We start from the raw sequence: 19670 nt of genomic DNA, 5'->3' as shown, positions 1-19670 counted from the left end.
GGTGTGTTTGTCTATTTGGATGACATTTTATTATTCTCCAGCTCCTTTTCAGAACATGAGCGCCATGTACGCAAGGTGCTGCAAAGGCTGCTCGAGAACAAGCTCATTGTGAAACCTGAGAAGTGTGAGTGTCATGTTCCCAGGTCCACCTTTCTGGGCTACGTCATAGCCGAGGGAAAGCTTCAGATGGATCCGGCCAAAGTAACTGCTGTGGCATAGTGGGCCAGACCTTCCTCCGGCAAAGAACTGCAATGCTTCCTTGGATTTGCAAACTTCTATGATTCATCAGAGGATACACTCCTTGTTGCTGCCCCACTCACAGCTCTCACTTCTCACTTAACGCCTTTCAAATGGTCAGATGAGGCCGACACAGCCTTCTCAGACTTGAAGAAGCGATTCACCTCAGCCCCTGTCCTCGTTCACCCTGATCCTGCTCAACAATTCATTGTTGAGGTGGATGCTTCAGACACCGTGGTGGGTGCCGGGTGCCGTGCTATCCCAGCGATTCAAGGAGGATGGTAAGCTGCACCCTTGTGCCTTCTTCTCGCGCAGGCTTTCCCCCACTGAGCGCAATTACAGCATTGGGGACAAGGAACTCTTGGCAGTAAAACTTGCCCTGGAAGAATGGCGACACCTATTGGAAGGAGAGGAACACACTTTTATCGTTTGGACCGATCATAGGAACCTGGAGTACATTCGTTCGGCCAAACGATTGAACTCCAGACAAGCAAGGTGGCCGCTATTCTTTGATCACTTTGCATTCTCCTTGTCCACCGTCCGGGGTCCCAAAATATTAAACCTGATGCGCTCTCTCGTCAATTCTCCCCTGTGAGTGACATGTCTGACCCAGAACCCATCCTGTCTCCCACCTGTTTCCTGGCATCTCTTACCTGGGAGATTGAGTCCGTCGTCAGGAAGGCACATGAGGAACAACCTGACCATGGTGGGGGCCCCAAAGGCTGCTTGTTTGTGCCCCTCTCAGTTCGTTCTCAGGGGCTCGAGTGAGGACACTCCTCGGCGCTGACATGTCATCCGGGAGTATGCAGGACATTGGCGTTTCTCCGCCGGCGTTTCTGGTGGACTTCCATAGAGGAGGACACCAGAGCATTCGTTTCTGCTTGACCTGTATGCGCTCAAAGCAAGACCTCCACTCAACCCAGGCCGGGCTTGCTTCACCCACTTCCTATTCCCCGGCGTCCCTGGTCGCACATTGCCTTGGATTTTGTCAGTGGCCTCCCCCCTTCGGGTGAGAACACAGTCATCCTCACTATTGTGGACAGATTTTCTAAGGCTGCTCACTTCATTGCACTCCCCAAGCTTCCATCTGCAAAGGAGACTGCAAAGTTGTTGGTCAACCATGTTCTCCGTTTGCATGGCCTTCCCCCGATATTGTATCCGATAGGGGTCCTCAATTCACCTCACAGGTGTGGAAGTCTTTCTGTGCTGGCCTGGGCATTGGTGTTAGTCTTTCATCCGGGTACCATCCCCAGACTAATGGGCAGGCTGAGCGAGCCAATCAGCAGCTGAAGTCAGCCCTGCGCTGCATGACCCACTCTCATCCATCATCTTGGAGCTCCCAGCTTGCATGGGTTGAGTATCTGCACAATACTCTACCTAACGCCTCCCTTGGTATGTCACCTTTTCAGTGTTCCTTGGGCTATCAGCCACCATTGTTTCCATCACAGGAGGAGGATTGCACAGTTCCATCGGTCAAGAGCCACATGCGCAAGTGCGCCAGCGTCTGGAGGTCGGCTCGTTATGCCCTGCTCTGTGCCACATCTAGGTCCCAGGTCCAGGCTAATCGTCGTCGCTCTTTGGCGCCCGCCTACACAGTCGGTCAGAAGGTGTGGTGGTGTTCACGGCATCTCCCTCTGAAGGTGGAGTCGAGGAGACTAGCACCCAGATTCATTGGCCCCTTCGAGATCATTGCCTTGGTGAATCCATGTTCTGTTTGCCTCAGGCTCCCCCCTTCTCTACGGGTCCATCCTACATTCATGTCTCCCAAGTAAAGCCGGTTAGGTTCCCTGATTCTGCTCCTTGAGCCCTGCCCCTTCCTTTCCGTGTGTGTGTGTCTATGGTTGTCTTGGTGCAGGTGTGAAGAGACGATTGGTGCTGGGACCAGGTGCAAGCCACCACCATCAGCATCTTACTTAGGCTGGGCCCAACCACCACCTCATCGCCAGATCAACACTTGTTGATGCACAGTTTGTGCATCCAGCAACTATCCTGAACTCTTTCAAGTACTTTCATAAATTTGAATCTGTTTTTATATTGCTTCTCAGGTTATCCTGCACTCAGCCTGCCAACGCTGTGCCGCGAACCCCGCCTGTTCCCAAGACAACTTCTGGACTTGCTCTCCGATATACACTATCAATCAATAAACACATCACTGTATTTCTCAAGTTGTCTCAGGTCTCTGCAATTGGGCCCTCCTCACACCCTGACACGTACTGACTTAGTGTGTCTTTGAGACGCCGTGACTCAGGAGCCACATTGCCCCATGGCCTGACATGGATACTGTGAGAAAATTTAGCAAGATGTGAGTACAGAAGAAAATATTTGCCAAATCCAACCTCAGGCTACGTTTTGGCCAAACGGGGCTGCCGTGATTGCTGGAAGCATATCGTAAACGTAGCTTAGTATCACAGGACAGCTCAGTAATACTCAAGAGTCATCTCAGACCAATCTGTTTGCCGATGTGGATAATCAATAATGTTTCTACAGTGAGGAGGATGAGGATGGGCATAGATGTAAAGAAATTATGGAGACAGGGTGGGAGTCAGAGAGGACATAATACTCAAAGCAAATGTGTGATTAAAGCAGCATCCGATTTCCTTGTTTTACCTCCATTCTGCACTTGCTGATTCGGTTCCTCATCACATGTGATGTATGCCTACTGCCTGTTAATGCTGTTGAGGAGGAGAGTATGTTCAGTCACTGGTGACACTGCGCAAGAATCTTGTTTAAAATATTACCTCTGCAATGTGAGCTAGCATAAGATGAGTTCTCCTCCTGTTTTAGAACTACGTTGTGCATACAATAATAACAAATTGTGGGGACAGCCATTTAAGGGGGAACTGTTCATAACAATGTTTATTAGTTTTTTCATTCAGAGATGCAAGTTTTCTAGCTGAATTTGTGGCGCTGATTCCGAATCTGCCCTAGCTTTTTAAGGTTTTAATAATAATAATAATAATAATAATAATAATAATAATAATGCATCAGATTTATATAGTGCTTTTTCTGAGCACTCAAAGACGCTTCACAATTGATACATTATTCATGCACTCACACATTCACGCTGTGGTGGTGGTGAACTCCATTCTATAGCCACAGCTGGCCTGGGGCAGGCTCACAGAAGCGTGATTGCCAGTGTGCTGCTACGGTCCTTCCAACTATCATTCACATTCCGGCTGTACACCAGTGTCAACGACACTGGAGGCAAGGTGGGTGAACTGTCTTGCCCAAGGACACAACGACACATGACTCAGACAGTGCGGGATTCGAACAGCCAACCTTTTGATTACTGGACAACCCGTTCCACGTCTGAGCCACAGCTCAGTAGTATTTATGAATTAAGGGTTGGATTCAGCAACAGGTGGAAATTTTTCTGAACCGTCATAGCTATAAATCACTCCACATGGTAAAATCCAAATTGCGCAAGATTTTATAGGTCAAATTTAAAAACAAAAAAAAAAATTTCTCAAAAATGATGTGCTCGAAAAAAGTAAACAAATTTTTGAAGTCGACGTCAAAAATACATTTAAGATACATTTGCTCTGATGTCACACGAAGTACATGGACAGACTACTGCCCTAATCTGCTATAACAATGAGCCGGGACAATTATATTTCATTACTCCCATGTAAACTTCTGTTGCTATCGATCAGCATTTTTGTTGTTGTTTAAATCTCTATTTCATAACCTAAATTCTAATACTGCATAACTAAAATTGTTGCATAGGTAGTTTGGCCAGAGTAAAATTGTATTTGAGAAAAGTCTGACGCCAGCAGGTTTATTAGTTTGTAAACTTTATCAGCAGACAAGCATGTTGCTTTGTTTTCGGTATTAGTATGTTGATTAGTATTGACAGTTTGAAATGTGCACTTGGTGGAAAAGCTACAACCTGGACTCAATGTGTGAGTAGTCAAGATGAGACTCTTTGTTAATTACACAGTCACTGTACAAATAGTGTCCGAATTTAAACGCAACACTTCAATCATACGATTTATGTCCAGTTTAAGTTGTTGAGTAAAGAGCAGCATTGAGGCTGCAAAATATATTTGAATGTCTGGAAAATAAGAAAAAACTGAAGTAACTGTCTTTACAGCCAATACAAAGTTTAGCAAATAAAATCCATCATTCATCCACCCATTTTCGACCGCCTACCATTTTATGGGTCACAGCTGAGCTGGAGCCTGTCCTAACTGACTTTTACTAAGAGGTGAGGTACAATATGTGTGTGTGTGTGCGTGTGAAAAAAATATTAATAATATAATCTGCAACCACACATATTGCCGGGAATATCAGTGTAGTTTCCCGGATATGTTTTAATAAGGAAAGATTAGGACATAAAAAGTTAAAATGTGATATCACATCTGACATCTTAAGAGGATAGTACATCATTACAGCAATCCACCGCGATGCCAGCCAGGACACCTTGTTTTAGTTACTAATTACTCTTCTTCATTCATTCATTTATTTTTAATGTTTGGCGCAGTATTTATCTTTCTTCTTGCATTGAACTGAATCTTGATTAATGTACAGTACTACTTGAAATGCGTACTTTATTTAACACACCAACTACAGATTTCCATATCACCCAAGCGATAAGAAATCAGTGTTTGAGGGCAGCAAAGCACCATGTGACATCAATTGGTAGTAAATGTAATGTTTATATTTTGGTATAAATCAAAATGGTTCATAGTAAAATCCAGTCAGAGTCTGTAGTGCAGTTTTGGACTGCAGTCCGCTGTGAAATAGGCAGTGTTCCCAGAGGACTGTAATGTAAAAAATGTTTTGGGCTCAATTCCAGAAGAGACAGAGAAGAGAAGAGAAGACCAACCAATCAACCGCCAGCTCTCAATGGCCTGGCACAACAATGTGCCAACCAGTGCAAATTGGCCACTTTCACTCTGGCACCCATCAACATGTTTAATGTAAATAATAATAATAATAATAATAATAATAATAATAATAATAATAATAATAATAATAATAACAATAATAATACAGCTAATGATAAACGTTTCCCTCTCATAATCATATTAATGTTATCTCATTGAATAGTGAAATTGTCAACAACAAATCACTTTTGCTGCAAAATCTGCAACTAAAAATATGAACGAGTGTTTTGTTTATGTATAATTTGTTTTGTTTATGTAAAACTATCCCAACACTTGGATATGTTTTAGCACCCCCTGCCTCTAGGTACCAGAGTGAGAAGAGACAGGGTTTGAGGAGAAGGAGGAGAATGAGGGGAAGACAGCTGAAAAAGGAACAGACAAATACAGAGATGAACCAACATAGAAAACGAGAGGAAAAAACAGGCTGAAAAACAAACAGATGGATCATGTAACCGGGTCGACAAACAACCAACATACTTCGCATAAACACGTGTCTTGTCACCACCTAAATAGTTAAAAGGGAACACTACAACACACAACAACATGTAATCTCGATCGTTAAAACCCAATATATATATATATATATATATATATATATATATATATATATATATATATACACACACACACAAACACACACAATCCCCATTACCTTAAGGCAGCATAAACAAAGCTGCATTCTAAACAGTCCTGCACTCACCTAACCATAAAAATGTGCTGACTGTGTGTGCGTGTGTGTGGGGGGGGTGTGCGTGGGTGTGTGTGTGTGTGTGGGTGTGCGTGGGTGTGTGTGTGTGAATGTGAGAGAGGGGGTGCATGTGGGTGCATGTTTGCGGCTGTGCGCGCGTGTGCGTTGTAGGAACAGGGGTGAAAAGTGGATGTATGAAAATCAGATGTATGTCATCAGAGTGATTCTGAATTTATTTTTGGTCATATACATTTTTGTATTATATTTAATGTTGTGGTTTGTTTCAATTTTAATCAACACCTTTAAGAAAAAATCAACCAGCCTGTGGATTGCTTGGATTTATTTTTCAAGATTATGGAGTGATTTTTTTTTTCAGATGCCCTTCCGAATATGCTATGAAAATCAATCATTAAAAAATATGTATGATTGAAATACTTTGAGTACAAAAACAGACATTTGGAAATATGACATCAAATTATTGAACTTTGATGAGAAGATTGACTGTGACCACGAAGTAGTAAAAAAATAATAATAAACTTGGAATGAATGTCTTAGATCTCTAGAAACATTACGAAAGGGCTATTTGACAAGATCGGACAAAAAAAAGCTCTTAAAATGATAATTCCTCACAAGTAGTATTGTTTTCATTACACTGTATTTCAGAGCAGGTGTAATAATAATTACATTTTGTTCTGCTTTGGGTAAGTTTGACCTTTTTCTCTATATTCTTTCTACCTAGTTCAGCGTGGGTTGGGGCAGTCGAGTATTTAGTTATTTAGAGAAATCCGCTTTTTAATAATTTAATGTTGGGCGTAATCCTACTACTATCAAAATGACAACTTTACCGGAAGTAAAAAAAAACAAAAAACAAGGCCAGCTTGTTTGAGTTCCTAGGCACCGCTTTGTTCAAGTTGTATTATACCTTATGTTGCTATTGCACACTCATGTCAACATAATACTACCTAAAAATGCATCCATCCGTCCATTATCGATACTGCTTATCCTCACAAGGGTCGCGGGGCGTGCTGAAGCCTATCCCAGCTGTCTTCGGGCAGTAGGCGCGGGACACGCTGAATTGGTTGCCAGCCAATCGCAGGGCACACAAAAACAAACATCCACACTCACAATCACACCTAGGGGCAATTTAGACAGTCCAATCAACTTACCATGCATGTTTTTGGAATGTGGGAGGAAACCGGAGTACCCGGAGAAAACCCACGCAGGCACGGGGAGAACATGCAAACTCCACACAGGGAGGCCGGAGCCGGGATCGAACCCACGACCTCTGAACTGTGAGGCTGACGTGCTAACCAGTCGACCACCGTGCCGCCCCTAAAAATACATTCATTCACTAATTTAACAAACCCGACGGCAGCCAAGAACTTCAAAGGCCGTGATCCTGTGAAGGCACCATCGTGCAAAAAGTCTTTGAAAACATCACAAAAGCAAACATCTGCCCGAGCCTACTACATTGTCACAACGCCTTCTTAAAGTGGAAAATCAAACCAGACATATTTTTTTCAAAAATATGTTCCCAGCAGGCCCACTAGTTGAAACACGGCATTCTGATTAATATTGAGTTTGTGGAATATAAATTCAGCAGCAAAATCCACCCCTTTTTAGTCATCTCAAGGGGTGGCCATTTTGTCACTTCTGTTGACTGAAAATGACATCACAACTGCTCAGGGCTCAGGTGACGACCAATCACGGCTCAGCTTCAGAAAACATGTCAGCCGTGATTGGTTGTTAACTAGGCCCTGAGCAGTTGTGGACAGAAGTGACAAAATGGCTGCCCCCAGAGATGGCTAAAAATGGGTGGATTAATGGTTATTCCACAAATGCAATATTTATAAGAATGCCTTATTTCAATTAGTGGGCTTGTATAGAACATATTCTTGAAAAAATATGTTTGGGTTGACTTCTCTTTAAAGGTCTCAAGTCATGAGTGATGCAATAAATAAAACAATGAGCCAACTAACCCCGTGTATAAAGTGTATCTTAATATGAAAAGGTGACTTCTCCGTGACACACGAGAGTCCTGGAACGAAGCATCACAGGGATCGATTTTAAATAAACTTCAACTTTCAACTTAATCCATTCATCCATTATCTGTACCGCTTATCCTCACAAGGGTCGCGGGGCGTGCTGGAGCCTATCCCAGCTGTCTTTGGGCAGTAGGCGGGGGACACCCTGAATTGGTTGCCAGCCAATCGCAGGGCACACAGAGACAAACATCCGCACTCACAATCACACCTAGGGGCAATTTAGAGTGTCCAATCAACTTACCATGCATGTTTTTGGAATGTGGGAGGAAACCGGAGTACCCGGAGAAAACCCACGCAGGCACGGGGAGAACATGCAAACTCCACACAGGGAGGCCGGAGCCAGGATCGAACCCACGACCTCTGAACTGTGAGGCGGACGTGCTCACCAGTCGTCCACCGTGCCGCCTCAACTTAATCCAGCGAACCTTAATATTTTCACTCCTTATTGTCTAAAAAAACACCCAGACATTAAAAAGAGGCGACAATTATGCCACACAGCTTCCACAGAACAAGGAAACTGAAGTAGTTTTGCCACACTTCTGCAACACTTCTCAAACATAAGTTGCGTATATGAGCAGCAGTGTATTTGTATTTTCACCGCTTTAAATTGGCTAAAAATTGCCAAAAAGTTAAAAGCGGTAAATTAGTATCAATTTGAGGGGTGGAAAAAAGAATTTGACCATATTAGGTTTCTGCCGGACAGCCATGATATGTTGTATTGTGTACCCTGTAACTTTACTAAACAAAAACACTAAATAGGCATGACATGGTTTTACAGTTTAATAAATAAATTCTCAGGGATTAGTGGTTTTACAGCCGCTCCCATTCTCTGTACGAACCAAATCTAACCGCAAACCATCTGAGAAAGAACGTGAATCTCGAAGAACACGAAGAGGATGACGCGACTCAGCGTCACAATATGACAGATGCCTCTGCCACTAGGAAAATGCTGAAGGCAGTCCACTTGACAGAGATATTTTTTTCACCTACAAAGAGGGGATAAGTGTGGTCATATTTAAGACTATGGATGGAAAATCAAAGAATCATCATCGCCATTTTCAACACCTTAAATGTTACAATTGTACAAATTGCAAGGGAAGTTTGCAATTTGTTACAAATATAATGTGGCGAGCGTGTATTTGGGGTAAATGTTATCATTTTTCTTTCTGCTGTTAAGCAGTTTTACAAATTGTAAAAACTCTAAGGGTGGCTGATTTTATTTAATTTTTTTTAACTCATTCACTGCCATTGACATATAGCCATTCAATCCTTGGAACGTATTTATATTTTTTTCATTTTTTTTCAAATGTTAGGGTAAAAGAGGGTCTGTAAATGTCTGGCAGTGAATGAGTTAAAGATAGAACTTGTTCAAATGGTTTTAGTGCATGTGTCTAACCCCATTAACTATTAGGATGTTAACTTAGGCTCCATGCATTCATCAAAAATAAAGTTTTACTGCGCCAAGTGAGTCTTGAACTCAGCATGACTTCACAGGTTACCAGGGCCTTCATCACACATTTGACCTAAGGAGCCTGTTGGTTGACATCTTTGTTTGTATTTTGAAAGAATCATTTTATTTGAACAATGACACGGCAAAAACTTCCTGAATGTTTTCTGTCACAGAATATGATATCGAATCAATTTAATCATGCTGTTCCAAACAGTAGTGGAGAAGTACACTGTGCATGAAAAATGAGTCTAAAAGTTAATAAACTGAGACAATTTAGAATGGGTTTAAAAGCATAGGGGTTTATAGTAGTGGGACCCATGCCAGGAAAGAGAATAATTGTCTTGGTTCAGGTGCTTGAGTTATTCTCTTGCATGTGAAGGTCGAAGGTTCAATTTCCTGTTCTTTTGCAGTCGTGTTAGAGTATGCTTAAAAAGGCTCTTGAAGCCCAAGTAATTCCTGATATTGTGTGATCCCCATGTGAATGGCCTGAACCTTTTTTTCAATGAAAACACCTTCCAAATAAATCGAATGACATTGTGAATACCGTAAAAATAGAAACCTTTTGGCATGCGTAATGATGACATACTTAATTGTGAGCCTCTATATTATTCTCTGAGTTATTTTAACATATCACACTGAGCCAAGTATTATCTATTACCCTGGTTTCATGTTTATAATGCTTTTGTGAAATTGAACATAACATTTTACATTGAAAGCACAATATTATTGCAGCTAGTGAAATACTTGCCAAACACAAAGATAGTGTGTACCTATGTACACTAAGTGAGGTGTAAAAAAGGTTTTACCACCCTTACTCTCAATTTCAATGCATTACATCCAATAAGTTATTCATTACTAAGAAAAAAAAAGTTTCCATACCTGTCCAATGATGGCAGCCTGGCAAAAAATATGATATTAAAAATTATGAGCATCCTCTTCAAAACAACTCTCAGCATACATTTTTTAAATGTATTAAATTATCCACATATGTATATTCAGGAGATGTTATCATTTGTTAGTTAATCTCTGTGGCTACTGGAGTAGTCTTGATGTCATGTATACTGAGCTAAAATTCAAACTACCTCTACAAACTGTCTCTGCAGTATAAATGCATATAGATGTATGATTTTTAAGTACTTCTTGCACACTTGTGTAACGTGTGCAAACAATTCATGATTGATATTATTATTATTATTGCACAAAACAAATTTACAAGCATTGATGTGTATGACAAAAATGCACATTGTCAGTAAACACCAGTCCACCACCAATGTGCTCCATTTTCGTGAAGGGCGTAAACTCTATGTCGGAAGTGGGTTAGCCGAAAAGGTTGATGGATCTGAGAGAGAGAAGTCTGCGCCCTTCGTGAGAGTGATCACAGCCAATGTCACTCATGGCCAATCAAAGCAGCTCCTCATAAATCCCTTTCAACTGGGTTAGGGTTGGGGTTGACGTGCCAGTCACGCACTGATCTTGTCATGGCAGAGTGCAGACAACCAGTTTTTGACATGGGCAAAGTGGGCAAGTTTTTTTAAATCATAATTTTTGGTTTTCATTTTGAAATTGTGAAGAAAAAAAAAACGTGGTCAGGATCACCTGAACAGTTTAAGTTGGAAAGGTTTGAATTGGTCAAAAATATTTTTGGTATTTTATTCAGAAATATAGAAAATTTATTAGAGGTAGAGATAATGGAACCATTTGAATCATCAAGAAATTTGGAAATAAGAGGAGAAAAACAAATAAATCTGAATGTTTGGCTTTTATTTTGAAATTTTGAAGACATTTTGTGGTAAGAATTAGCTGAACAGTTTAAAGGCTTTGACTCGTTAAAAAGTGTAGAATTTAGAGGAAAACCCAAGACAACCCATAATTTGGGTGGTTTAGGGGCACTTCCAGGGAACTCTTTTTCAATTTGAGGCACTTCCTGTTCATTTTAGAGCACTTTTTGGTAACTTCCTGTTAATTATCAGACACTTAAGGTTGTTGATGTTGGGGCACTCCCAGGTCACTTCCTGTCGTTTTTGGGGCACTTCCTATTGAATTTTGTGCACTTCCAGGTCAATTTCTAATGAATTCTGGGCAATTCCTGGTCATTTTGGGGCACTTTCAGGTCACTTCTGGTTAAATTTGGGGCACTTCCATGTTACCTTTTGTTCAATTTGGGGCACTTCCTGTTAATTTCAGGGCACTTTTGGGTCATTTCCTGTGTTGCTGCTAGGGCACTTCCCGGCCACAACAACTGGGGTGTACCGAAACATTTTGGCCAATATGGCCGCCCCATTGGGGACGCCTGCAGACAAGAATCTGGGGTTTACATAATGATGTGGCCAATATGGCCGCCCTACTAGGGAGCCCTGTAGACAAGAACCTGGGGTGTACCTAATCTGTTGGGCATATGGCCGCTCCACTGAGAGGCCTCCAGACAAGGATCTGGGGTGTATCTAATGTTTTGGCCAATATGGCCGCCCCATTGAGTGCTCCTACACCCAAGGCGATAAACAGTTTAGAGTTGGAACAGTTGGAATTGGTCAAAAATTGTAGAAATGAGATGAGAAACAAAATCCTAATTTTAAAATTTTTGTGGGTATTTTTAGAGGCAAAATGTGAATTTTTGTAAGTGGGAATTTTTGGCATCAGTAAGGATAATATGGACAGGTTAAAGTTGGAATAGTTGGAATTGGTAAAAATGTAGAAATTGGAGGAGAAAAAATATTTTGGGAATTTTGTGGGTATTGTAATGACAAAAATGTTGAATTTTTGTTAAGTGGGAATTTTTGGCATATTTAAATAACATAATTCCCAAGGTGAATTGAATGATTTGAATGTTTTGAATTTCAGATTGTAATGATGTAAATGCGTAATGTTGAATGTGCCATAAGGAATGAATGGGATTTTTGGGGGGGTTGAAAAATGTTGAAATTTGGGAAAAACGTAAATTTTTGGAATGGTAAAAATGCAAGCACATGTCATGAATTTTTGGAATAGGTTGAACTTGAAATGGTGAGAATCGGTAGAAAAATGTTGAAGGAGTAACACGTCAAAAAAGTTAGAGGAATAAAATAGAAAAACAGTTTTATGGTGTAGAATAACATACATTATGTGTGACGGCTGAGGCCTTAATGTGTCCAATGATTGCATTTGTATAATGATTCATAGGGTTTGATGTCCGGTTTTCAAATATTTATGAATATTCTCGCTGCCTGCGCCCCAATCAAAACCAAAACCACCTTAAACGAGTGGTCTACCCTGCGCCAGCAAATACGCAGTCCAAACAGGCGAATGCTTAGATGGAATTTCTACCACCAAATTCTCAGTCTGCCAGGTGCATCTCCAACAACACTGCCTGTGCTGCGATGGTACTGACGGAGGCCAGTTAGACATATTGTCAAACATGTGCAGCGAGCCTTTCACTGGTGCTAAAATCAGGATCCGCCTTATTGTCGCCCGCTGGATATGCGCTTTCTACGAAAACAGAGCCCTATAAATCAAGAATCAGCACTCTGCTTCGTAGATTCGGTCAACCTCCTGCTTTTGCGAAAGCCGCTTAGTGCTCCTACCTTTTCGAACGTTGCCATCTGTTGTACGCTGGAATTCCCCAGCACTCAGTAGGAAGCAGGCTCGATCATGCGGATAGCGTTCGCGGCTGGTGGTGGAACCGTGAGCCCCGATGGCTGGGCTCCGCTCATCCCCCAAAACCTGATCAATGGTGGGACAGTCTTCATTAGCCAGTGCTGCTGCATTGGCTGCTGCATCACCATTTTGTTTGGAATCTGGGGGGAAGGAAATAAAGAGGTAGAAAAGGAGAAAAATGTAAATTCGAGAGCACAAACACAGTAAATGGAACATTGAGATAAGAATAGAGGTGGTAACAGTGGAGGGCGAGATGGCGGAACAAGGAGATAAACAAAAGAACAAAAATGGAAAATAATGGTTGGAAAAAACAGAGTGAAATGTAAAATAGGGTAATAAGGTTTAAAGATGGAAGAGAAAGAAGAGGCATTGAGGAAAGGAGCGTGGATGGTTGGGGTCTTCTCACACGAGCAACACTGCAGTAGAGCAGACTGCACATTCAAAATTTGAACATTCACACTGTACCACAAGCGCATGGTTTCATATGGACAAGTGTTTGTAAATTTCAACACAGTTTTCTTAAAAAACAACACAAAAGGAAACATGAAAAGGAATTAAATGAGCGCTACTAATGTTCAGCATATTCTGCTCTGTATGTGTAGTGTTGTTGGTGGCACATCATTTGGTCTGGATGTTATTGGACTGTGAAAGAGTTTTTATGATTTTTCGATTCTCAACCTCAAATATTTTAGAATTGAGCTAAACCAATCAAGATGTGATTCTATGTAGACATACAGAAATAATTTATGAGGGTTTAAAAACTAATTTGAAGCAGTAATTTGAACGCTGTTCTCCTTGATGTTAGGCAGTTTGTATTACTTGAATGAAAATCTTTTGTATTTAAAGCGGAGGTCAACCCCGTTTTTTTCATGAATAGGTTCTATGCAGGCTCACTAGTTGAAACACGGCATTCTGATTAAATTTGCATTTGTGGAATACGAGTTAAGCAGCCAAATCCACCCCTTTTTTTCGCCATCTCAGGGGGCGGCCATCTTGTCACTTCTGTAAACTGAAGATGACATCACAACTGCTCAGGGCTCAGATAGCGACCAATCATGGCCCAGCTTCAGAGAACAGGTGAGCAATTGGTCGTTACCTGAGCCCTGAGCAACTGTGATGTCATTTTCAGTTGACAGAAGTGACAAAATGGTCATCCCCTGAGATGGCTGAAAACAGATGGATTTTGATATATCCCATAAACACAATATTAATCAGAATTCCCTATTTCAACTTAGAAATCCAGCATAGAACACATTCTTGAGAAAAATATATTTGGGTGATTTCCCCTTTAAACTTTGAAATGCTACAGAAAGCCCTTGGGGTTATTTTGGGGGTTGGGGGGTTATTAGGTGCTTTGCGACGGCAGACGTGATGGTATGGAAGTTAATCGGCGATTGGGCGTTCGGAAAAATCCAGACATTTTCCCGAGATTCCTGATGGCCACCATGCCCCTGAGTCCCACTAATAAACAGACAACATGAGCTAAATAATTTTCACATCGTTTTTTGGAGTCCGGTGAAGCATTCAGAGTCAGCTGTGCTGAACATTGTCAAAGACGTGCCCATTCATACAGTAGGTTACAAAAGCAGTGGTTATCGACATAATGGAAACCTTTGACCCGAGGTATGTGCTTCCAAGCGACAAATATTTTGCCTCGCCTCACCTGTATGAATAAAGAGTGCGAGTGAGAAATTCCGTGCACATGCAGGGATGTCAGATTTATGTAAAACGTAATAGTAATAGTGTCATGTCAGACTTTTCAATTGGCCCAAAGCTAAGGTAAGCAGGAGTAATTTTGGTATGTTTGTTTTATTGGCACACCTTTCCCCATTGAAGGTATGCACATTTCAAATGGTGTATGGTATACACGATATATGAATAATAGTCACAGTCACTCGAACAAATACAACAGACTTACTTTCCTGTAGATCACATACCTGCCCTGTTGATTTCAATGATCTCCTCTTGTGCCAGTGGACAATCGCCAGCACCCATCATGCTGCCAGATCCCACCATGCCAGGCCCCAGAACATTGCCCATTAGCCTGTGCGGTGAGGCGGTTGCCATGGCGAGGGCATCTGGTTTGCAGTAGTTGGGACTGCCTGGCTGTGGTGCACGGGGTATATGCTTGTTCCTCTTCTTGGGGAGTTTTTGTTTCGCCATGGCCAGGGAGTAGTACATACCAAAGTTGTTGACGATGACTGGAACGGGCATAGCGATGGTCAACACACCGGCCAAGGCACAGAGGGCGCCTACCAACATTCCTGACCATGTCTTCGGAAACATGTCTCCATAGCCCAGTGTTGTCATGGTCACCACTGCCCACCAAAACCCAATGGGAATGTTCTTAAAGTCTGTGTGGGCACCAGCAGTTGGATCATCCGGGTCAGCACCTACGCGTTCAGCATAGTAAATCATGGTTGCAAAGATGAGGACCCCAAGTGCCAGGAAAATGATGAGCAGCAGGAACTCATTGGTGCTTGCCCTCAGCGTGTGGCCCAGGACCCGCAACCCGACAAAGTGGCGTGTGAGCTTGAATATGCGCAGAATTCGAACAAAGCGAACCACACGCAGGAAGCTGAGCACATCTTTGGCTGTTTTGGAGGAAAGGCCACTAAGTGCCACCTCCAGGTAAAAGGGCACAATGGCCACAATGTCTATGATGTTCAGGGCGCTGCGGAAGAACTCGGTTTTGTCAGGGCAGAAGATAACACGCAGCAGCACCTCAATTGTGAACCAAATGACGCAGACACCCTCAACATATGTCAGCCATCCATCTGTGACCACTTCAAACACTGTCTGTAGAGTGGAAGCAACACAAATAATAACACTGAATCAACAAAATCCTTAATTCACTCCTTCACATTTTACTGCACTACACTGATTAGGATGTGAAATTAACACCAACATGCTAGTGAAAACATTCAATAAAAAATTAAAAATAGAGATTAATATTTGCAATTGCCAAGGCTTCACATTCTTTTTCAATTATTAAGTATTATTACATAAATCAATACCTGATTTAAATTGATCAGTTTTAAAGTGCAAGTCAACCCAATCACATTTTTTTCAATAATATGTTCTATACGAGCCCACTAGTTGAGCAAGGCATTCTGATAAATATTATGTTTGTGGAATAAGAGTTAATCCACCCGTTTTTAGCCATCTCTGCGTCCATTTTCTCACTTCTGTCGACTGAAAATGACATCCCATCTGCTCAGGGCCCAGGTAACAACCATTCACCGCTGACCTGTTTTCTGAAGCTGAGCCGTGATTGGTCATTAGTTAAGCCCTGAGCATTTCTGATGTCATTTTCAGTCGACAGAAGTGACAAAATGGCTGCCCCCTGAGATGGCTAAAACGGGTGGATTAACTCTTATTCCACAAACAATGTCGTTCCAATTGACCCAAATAGTGGATCGGTCTATTTTTTACCCCACATTGTGTTATTTTTAACCCAACTGTTTTTAGAGTGCACATTATTTCAATGATGGTTGTGGTTTGTTCTCCCTTTAACGAAGGGGTACCAAGGATTTTGTCCAGAGTGACTTAGGTTTAGGGTTAGTGTTAGGAAAAGTGGTTCTGTATGTGTGTTGTATGTACTTCTAAATTTATTCTGTAAGCGTTAAAATCATTCTCAATGGACAGCACAAACCTAAATTTCAAGACCCCTATCATTTTTAGGATTTTGACCATTTATGCAATTTATATCCATACGTTCACAATGGGCACATTAACATTAACCAACTCATGAAAGCATCAAGTACCTCCTCCTGTGTCACATTGCTAACAGTGACGTTCTCAGTCAGGTTGTATATGGTGTAGAAGGCTTCGTGGGTCTCCAGGCAGAACGTAGAAATGGAGAGGAGGATGAAGAAAAGGGAACCAAATGCCACATACTGCAGAGAGAAAGAGAAAAGGGAGGGTGTTAATATGTTTATAATTCAAAACCATCTTTGTCTTCATAATCTTATACCAATGACTACAGCATGCTGTTATATCTGTGAACACCAGTTTCTTTGGCTCATTCCAGTCTTAACACTGCATTCAGGTGTGTATTATTTTGTTAATTGTGCAAGAGTAGGTTTGCATTTCTGAGCCATTGCACCATGTGAAACTGTTATGCAAGAAAGCTGCCGTTAGGGGGTATCTATAACACTGTGGAGAGTGGAGCAATGATGTTAGTGCAAATGGCCTCATTGCTGCAAACCCATTGATTACAGCACACTCAGTGAGATAGAGATGATGGATAAAAGTAGTAAAAAATGATATATATCATATCGAGTGTAATATAAAGGAAAAAAACAAGTGAATACGAACACAGTAATAAGATGATTAGAAATTATGTCAGGTCTGCAAGACTCTTAAATGCTGTAAGAATATTAAACATATCTTTGATCAAAATACTGATCATTCAGTATATAGCATACACACAACAGAAGTACAGTATTCCATTTTTGCTAATCATCCATGTATTTCAGGAAGCTTGTGTGTGTATGTGTGTGTAATTCTATTCCTTTTTTGCTGCAGCATCCCCCTGCCCCCAACCATTCATTCCCTTATTTTGCTCTCTCCCTCCCCCCCTCTCTCTCCCTCTCTTTCTCTCTCTCTCTCTCTCTCCTTACAACCCTTTTTATATGCTGCAGTAAGATGCTTCCCCCCTTGTGTGTGTATGTGTATGTGAGTGATGTTTTCCCCCTAACAGCTGAGAGAAATTTCTCCATGAATCATGTCTTTAAAAAAATAGACTATAGTAACCATAAAACCGTCATCATGCTGTATTTGTCTATATTGTATAAAAATATACTATTCTAACATATTCATCATCAGGTACTTGTTTGTTTTTATCTTGATCCAATGACATGCTCAGTACAGTTGCGTACTGTACATGTCAAACTTGCACTCCAAGTCACCCCGATATGTACGGTGCTGCGATAGATATCGTATATCAAAGCAGCGTTGCAGTTGTATGCTGCTGTGTGAAAAACCTTGAATCCAGAAAATATGCCTTAAAGTGGAAGTCAACGCAAACATTTTTGTTTCAAGAATATGTTCTATGCAAGCCCACTAATTGAAACAAGACATTCTGATAAATATTGTGTTTGTGGAATACGAGTTATTCCACTCGTCTTTAGCCATCTCTGGAAGCAGCCATTTTGTCTTCTGTCGACTGAAAATGATATCACAACTGCTCACAGCGACCAATCGCGGCTCAGATTCAGAAAACAGGTCATCTGTGATTGGTCGTTGTGAGCAGTTGTGGTGTAACTTTCAGTCGACAGAAGACAAAATGGCCGCCCTCAGAGATGGCTAAAACGAGTGCATTTTGCTGCTTAACTTATATTCCACAAACTCAAAACTAATCAGAATGCCGTGTTTCAAGTAGTGGGCATGCTGGGAACAAAATATGATATTATATTTGAAAATATTTGAAAAAAATATGTTTGGGTTGACTTCCGCTTTAAAATCACACCGATAGATGTGTCTCTCTTAAAATTTAAATACCCACGATTCATACAGACACGACATCTTTTGTGAGAGTTGGTGGTTACCCTGCAAAATGGATGGATTGGACCCTGTGCATGGCTTGATTTTGGAGGTTGTACCGTACCTTTCTTTCACTGTTACATCTCAGTCACAAGTATGTTGTAGCAAATAAATATACTTAAAATATTAAATTTATACTTGATGCTCTCCCAGAGCAGAACAGTACTGTATTAGCAACCAGGGTTTTTCCTGTATTCAAAATTGCGTATTTTTTTATTATGCAAGGTGATGGTCATTAATAATAGCTTGCAGAACTGTTTATTATAAGACCCAACAATGTTGCACACATGTGCTATGTGTGTTGTACTTTGTGTAATACAGTATTTGCTGTTGTTTCAGTTATGTAAGGTGGCATCATCATTAAAAGTTGTTGAGACTTCCAATTTTCCAATCAAATTGGGTGTTCATGTGTGTGGTTGTGCATGTCCATGAAGTGTATTGCGTTTGACTATGGATCAAAGCACTTACACACATCAAACAAAACAAATGCATTTAGGTGACAAGTGGGTCCAAATTGAATGAAAATACAGTACCAATTTAAAAAATATATCTATAATTTAACTAGGGCTGTCATAGTTAAAGCGTTAACTATGAAGATTAATTCAAATTTCATAATGCATTAAAAAAAATTAACTCAGTTAACTCATTCCTGTGGCAGCCGAGCTCAGCTCACTTTGCATCCACACTTAGAAGAGAGTCACTGTCGCAAATACGGACTTTTACGTAATTTTATTTTAAAGAAATAGAAATCCCAAATAATTTGCGCACTTTGCAAAGCCAAATTCAAATGCCATATTAGTTGTATGTCTTTGCTGTATGGTTTTACAGTTGTATTTCACAGAAAAAGAAACGTATTCAAGAATCAAATAAAGCTATTGTAGAAGTCTTTGAATAGAAATATACTTTTAATTTTTTTCCACATTAGGCGTTGATGCGCCTGGCGGAGTGACAATTTGATGGCAGAAAGTCCATCTTAACTCAAACCTGCCCCGAACAAGTGATGAGTTGGCGCAGAGAAAACAGCTGTTCTCATGCCATTTAAAAAAAAATAAAAATTTAATGGAACAAGTGAAGATGCTTTGATTGGTCATTGTTGAAGTCTTCTGTGACCACTCCTACAGCGGTACAACCGTCCCTCTTTCCGCTGATCCACTGGCCTGCAAAAATGAACAAGACTTGAACCA

The 19670-nt window shown here is 41.1% G+C and overlaps 1 protein-coding gene across 2 annotated transcripts in view; it reads right to left on the bottom strand.

The window, feature by feature from the left end:
• Window positions 1-19670, bottom strand: part of LOC147135002 (voltage-gated potassium channel KCNC1-like) — a 75547-nt gene that overhangs the window by 9528 nt on the left and 46349 nt on the right. For both annotated transcript variants that reach the window (XM_086055108.1, XM_086055107.1), the window contains exons 2-4: window positions 16707-16838; window positions 14877-15738; window positions 12867-13079 (exon numbers count right to left, since the gene is read on the bottom strand). In XM_086055108.1, coding sequence (XP_085911234.1) covers window positions 12867-13079; window positions 14877-15738; window positions 16707-16838 — 1207 coding nt within the window. The remainder of the gene's footprint in view (window positions 1-12866; window positions 13080-14876; window positions 15739-16706; window positions 16839-19670) is intronic.

The sequence above is a fragment of the Filicampus tigris genome, chromosome 16 (genome assembly GCF_054856515.1).
Source record: "Filicampus tigris isolate MCC_2025a chromosome 16, RoL_Ftig_1.0, whole genome shotgun sequence".
NCBI classification, from domain to species: Eukaryota; Metazoa; Chordata; class Actinopteri; order Syngnathiformes; family Syngnathidae; genus Filicampus; species Filicampus tigris.
Note: the sequence above shows the minus strand (reverse complement) of the source record. Positions and strands in the feature narration are given on the sequence as shown.